This window comes from Clarias gariepinus, chromosome 20 (assembly GCF_024256425.1).
Source record: "Clarias gariepinus isolate MV-2021 ecotype Netherlands chromosome 20, CGAR_prim_01v2, whole genome shotgun sequence".
NCBI lineage: Eukaryota > Metazoa > Chordata > Actinopteri > Siluriformes > Clariidae > Clarias > Clarias gariepinus.
In genome coordinates this window covers 828,647-834,127 of record NC_071119.1, presented here as the reverse complement: position 1 = coordinate 834,127, position 5,481 = coordinate 828,647, and the positions used below count along the sequence as shown (strand labels likewise).

At 40.4% G+C, this 5,481-nt stretch overlaps 1 protein-coding gene across 1 annotated transcript; it reads right to left on the bottom strand.

The window, feature by feature from the left end:
• Positions 1 to 492: 492 nt before the first annotated feature.
• Positions 493 to 4,348, bottom strand: LOC128508204 (intelectin-like). Its single transcript, XM_053479427.1, has 7 exons — positions 4,285 to 4,348; positions 2,066 to 2,197; positions 1,840 to 1,955; positions 1,503 to 1,661; positions 1,239 to 1,359; positions 1,026 to 1,129; positions 493 to 791 (listed from the first exon to the last, which is right to left on the bottom strand). Exons 1-7 carry the CDS (start codon positions 4,346 to 4,348, stop codon positions 639 to 641), a joined length of 849 nt encoding a protein of 282 aa, XP_053335402.1. The 3' UTR covers positions 493 to 638.
• Positions 4,349 to 5,481: the final 1,133 nt, after the last annotated feature.

The following is a 5,481-nucleotide window of genomic DNA, read 5'->3' as shown; positions in this document are numbered from 1 at the left end:
AATTTGTGTGCACAGTGCCTGATTTGCATAAATTAGACTTGCAGAGTGTGTGAAGTGTGTATGAACCCCGGCCCCCACAAAATACCTGTTTAAGACAAAAAGGGGCGACGTGGAGCAAACGTTCACACAAACACTCCTGTCCAGAGGGTCACTTATGTGCCAAAGCTAAAAATTGGTGGGGCACTTACTGTATTTACACCCTCTCCAACACGTTACAGTGCTTCACCATTGTGGGGACATGATAATTACAAAGACTCCCTCTCTCTCTCTCTCCCACACACACACACACACACACACACATACACTCTCTCACACACACACACACACACACACACACATACACACTCTCTCTCACACACACACACACACACACACATACACACTCTCTCTCTTACACACACACACACACTCTCTCTCTTTTTCTTTCAGCAGTTAAATCATTCTGTAAATTAATCATACACTGACAAACAAAAGAATGCTCATAATTTTATTGTGTCATAAAAATCTGCATTGAGGACACACACACTGATTATAAACCTGTAAATATGCATCATAATGCAGATAAAGTATAATTGCTACATTGATTAATGTAATATATCAAGACTACATTTTAAAAATCTTTTCTGGAATGTTCTTTCTCAACGGTAGAAGATGAGCACAGCTGCCTCGATCACCTGTTTAGTCGCGCTGCAGTGGGCGTTTAGGCCAGCACCGTTGCAGTCAAAAGAAGTAAAGTCACCGCACTGCATCGGTGAAAATTCTGGAAAATGCCCACCTCCTCCAATACAATACTACACACACACACACAACCACAGCAGCTCAATAGTTTTCAAGCTTCACCCTATCAGCTTGACATTCATACTGGATGTAAGATGGTGAGCTGGTAGTTTATTCAAATTTCTGTTGCAACATCAAGCAAAAGCAGGAAAGTAGACAAACTGACTAAAATAACTGAGTCTAATAAACACTGATCTTCCGATTCAAAGTCAGATTTTAATCGCTGTGTGAACAGTTTTCATACTCACATGTTCCACATTGCAGGCTTTGGGTTTGAGTCCTGAGCAGATCGCTGTCGCTGCCCTCTCATTGTTTATTGCTCGGAAAGTGATGTATCCCGGTTCAGTTTCCTCTGGAGAGACAAAATAATATATATATATATATATATATATATATATATATATATATATATATATATATACACAGAAACTGTGTTTCTGATGTTTAGTTTCCATACAGACCTCTGATTCTGGGTCCATACAGGTTATAGTTGAATGTAGCATCCCCCTTGTCATACACTACAGGAACAGAGGGGCCGTTGTCATCAGGGCAGCTTCCTACATTGTACTTCACCGGGAATCGCTAAAACCAGGAGCATTAATGTAAATACTGAAACCACACACTATTCTGGATATGAATGAATGTTATTTGAGTGGCTATGCGGTGGTCAGGGTGGCTTATATCTCCCAGTGGCCTAGCAACAGGATTTACATTAAGTGTCCCACCCGGAAGAGATTGTAGAGGTTTCCTCCATAGCTGTTGAGGAATCTGGTCCTGGTGTGGTAGCGCAGAAACGATGTTTGTTTCCACTGATTCACACGCTCATTATTAGGAACATGCCACACTGCCACATCCTCCGCTGTGATGGCATAATACCCAGGATTCTGTGAGAGAAAGTACAGAGATAAAGAGGAGGAGGAATCTTCTTATGTTGGAGTTTCCCAATAATGATGGAATGCTGTTTGTTAAGAGTGTCTAACGTTTAGAAGACTATAATGATACTCTATGATGTTTTTTTTTTAAGTTGTTCAGGTTTGTGTGTTGGTTTGTTATGATTCTGACCTTGTAGTCGTCGCTGGTTGCACCTTCTGTAGTGCCAAATGTGGCGGTGTTACTCCAAGATTTGTCTCCTTCCGGTAGGTCCGCATTCCCACCTTGTTGGCTCGACCAGCGGTCGCCTACAGATGTTACAGCAACATTAAATAAAAGTTAGATGAAGTTAAGATGAACATTTTTATATTAATAATAATTTTTATTATGAATATAAACATAAAGTAAGATCACAGACCAGTGGTGCATCTCCCATTAAGGTTGTTCTCATGAACGCTGGCCACCAGAGTCCATCCTCCTCCTGCGGTCGTCATGTCACAGTACGTCTGATACTTGGTCCCGCTCGGTGTGCTCATTGAATAAATACCGTCTGTAATAAACAATACCATAACATAATAAGACGATGTTCCACACTGTAGTGCTCTGAAAGTGTCATTAAAATGTGCCTTTTACATTAAATATTGTTAAGCAGTTTGTTTTAGCACATACCTTGTATGTTATTAAATCTTTCCTTGAGCTCTTTGCAGCTTTGTGGTAAAGAATATTTAATTTCTGCAGAAATAAATGTGGGGTTACACTGCTGTATGTTTGTCATACATTCATTTATCTATGAATGCTAAGTGTGCGACAAGCATTACAGAAATGTTAGATGAGAATTAGTTGGATGTTACACGTGAAGGTGTATTTATACTGTTCACACCTTCACACACAGCGTTTCTTTATGTGTACTGTTTTCAGCCTTGTACAATAATACTTTATTAAGACTTTTACATTATAACAGAACAAATTAGAAATTACGGAGTCAACAAAAACACGTTCCCCCTCTGGGAACTGTTTCAAGATTTTTGAAAAACCATCCCAGGTGACGACCTTATGAGGCTGACTGAGAGAACGCCAAGAAGTTAAGATAAACATTTTTATAATAATAATAATTTTTATTATAAATATAAACATAAAGTAAGATCATGGCAAACTGTCACCAAAGCAAAAAGTGACTACTTTGAAGAATCGAAAATATAAAATGGTTTATCATTTCGTGGTAAGGTACTTTATTTCATAGTGCCATAATTTGGATGTCTTCAACTTTAATGTACAATGTTAAAATTATTTTTTCCTTACTTGCTATAAGCACAAGTAGGTGTGTTTAGGTTTAATATTTAACAATTAGACTGGACTTAATACAGTATGGACTTGTACAGTATACACTCACCTGAAGGATTATTAGGAACACCATACTAATACGGTGTTTGACCCCCTTTCGCCTTCAGAACTGCCTTAATTCTACGTGGCATTGATTCAACAAGGTGCTGAAAGCATTCTTTAGAAATGTTGGCCCATATTGATAGAATAGCATCTTGCAGTTGATGGAGATTTGTGGGATGCACATCCAGGGCACGAAGCTCCCATTCCACCACATGAAATCTGGTGACTGTGGGGGCCATTTTAGTACAGTCAACTCATTGTCATGTTCAAGAAACCAATTTAAAATGATTTGAGCTTTGTGACATGGTGCATTATCCTGCTGGAAGTAGCCATCAGAGGATGGGTACATGGTGATCATAAAGGGGTGGACATGGTCAGAAACAATGCTCAGGTAGCCCGTGGCATTTAAACGATGCCCAATTGGCACTAAGGGGCCTAAAGTGTGCCAAGAAAACATCCCCCACACCATTACACCACCACCACCAGCCTGCACAGTGGTAACAAGGCATGATGGATCCATGTTCTCAGCCTGTTTACGCCAAATTCTGACTCTACCATTTGAATGTCTCAACAGAAATCAAGACTCATCAGACCAGGCAACATTTTTCCAGTCTTCAACTGTCCATTTTTGGTGAGCTCGTGCAAATTGTAGCCTCTTTTTTTTTATTTGTAGTGGAGATGAGTGGTACCCGGTGGGGTCTTCTGCTGTTGTAGAGCATCTGCCTCAAGATTGTGCGTGTTGTGGCTTCACAAATGCTTTGCTGCATACCTCGGTTGTAACGAGTGGTTATTTCAGTTGCTCTTCTATCAGCTTGAATCAGTCGGCCCATTCTTCTCTGACCTCTAGCATCAACAAGGCATTTTCGCCCACAGGACTGCCGCATACCGGATGTTTTTCCTTTTTACACTTTTCTTTGTAAACCCAATAAATGGTTGTGCAGGAAAATCCCAGTAACTGAGCAGATTGTGAAATACTCAGACCGGCCCGTCTGGCACCAACAACCATGCCACGCTCAAAATTGCTTAAATCAAGTTTCTTTCCCATTCTGACATTCAGTTTGGAGTTCAGGAGATTGTCTTGACCAGGACCACACCCCTAAATGCATTGAAGCAACTGCCATGTGATTGGTTGATTAGATAATTGCATTAATGAGAAATTGAACAGGTGTTCCTAATAATCCTTTGGGTGAGTTTATTTGGATCTTATCATTATTATTTAAAATATCATAGTGAATGAGAAAATAAAATCGATACCTCTACAGAACACAGAGAGGTTCATGACCCCAAAAGCCATAAACAGGGTGATCCAGATCGCCATCTCTGTTAGGAAGCAAAACAAAACAAAACACAAGTATAGTTGTCACATTACACACTTAGATTATTAAACTGTTAATTATAGGGTGCAGGAGCTTCATGCAGTTATACACAGATATAAATCATCTTATATGTCTCTTATTTATCAGAAAAGCTCATTTCAACATTAACATATTAACAGTAAAGTATAATACAATATATTAAATAATGCATAACCATATATAGGAAACTAGTGCTTATAAATGGAGTATTATTGCTCCTCGCTCACTCCTCGCTCACACCCTCTTCATTTGGGTGAAACAGAGAGCAGGAATTGATCTGCATTCATACTATGTGTTAGTTGGCAGGCAGTTCAGCATAACAGTTGATGTTAATTGATGTTAATATGGAGTCCAGTTAGTTATTGAAAACTCAGGTAGACTTGTATAAAGTTCCAGTCCTGAACTATCGAACTGTCAAGTCCAGTCGAGTCCAGAACCGTCTTCTAGGTAGAAAGAACCATCCCCAGACACGAGACGCATCCCAAAGAGACACACGGGGCATCCATGTGACGAGATCTCCAACCAGAAGCAGGGTACCAGGATGGGTCAGACAGGTCTGGAGGGCAGAGGGAGTCTGGATCACTGGCAGCTCAGGAACGACATGTGTAGCTCGACAGAGAGAGAGGGAAGGGGAGAGAGGGGGAGAGAGGGAAGAGAAAGAGCAGGAGAGAGAGCAGAAGAGAGAGCAGAAGATAACAGTTAGGTCTGGTCACAGTCACATAATGTACAATGCGAATGTATGTTTACTGTAGAGTGCAAGAAGAGACTCCGGCAGGACTAACCATGACAGCATAACTAAAAGGGAGAGCCAGAAGGAAACACAGACATGAGGGCTCCCTGAGATGTAAAGCAACCAATCACCTCACCGTCAACAAACCTGAGTGATCAATGAGAGTGGGGAGGACAGCATCTAAACATACCAGTTCACCATAATACTCTACGTCCATGAGTCCCCCAGATCGCTCCTTTACCTAAGGCAAATCTATTTATAAAAATGCTTGATTAAATAAATAGGTTTTTAGCCTGGAGGTAACCAGTGAGACTGTGTCTGAGTCCTGAACACTAATTGAAAGATTATTTCATAATATTGGGGCTT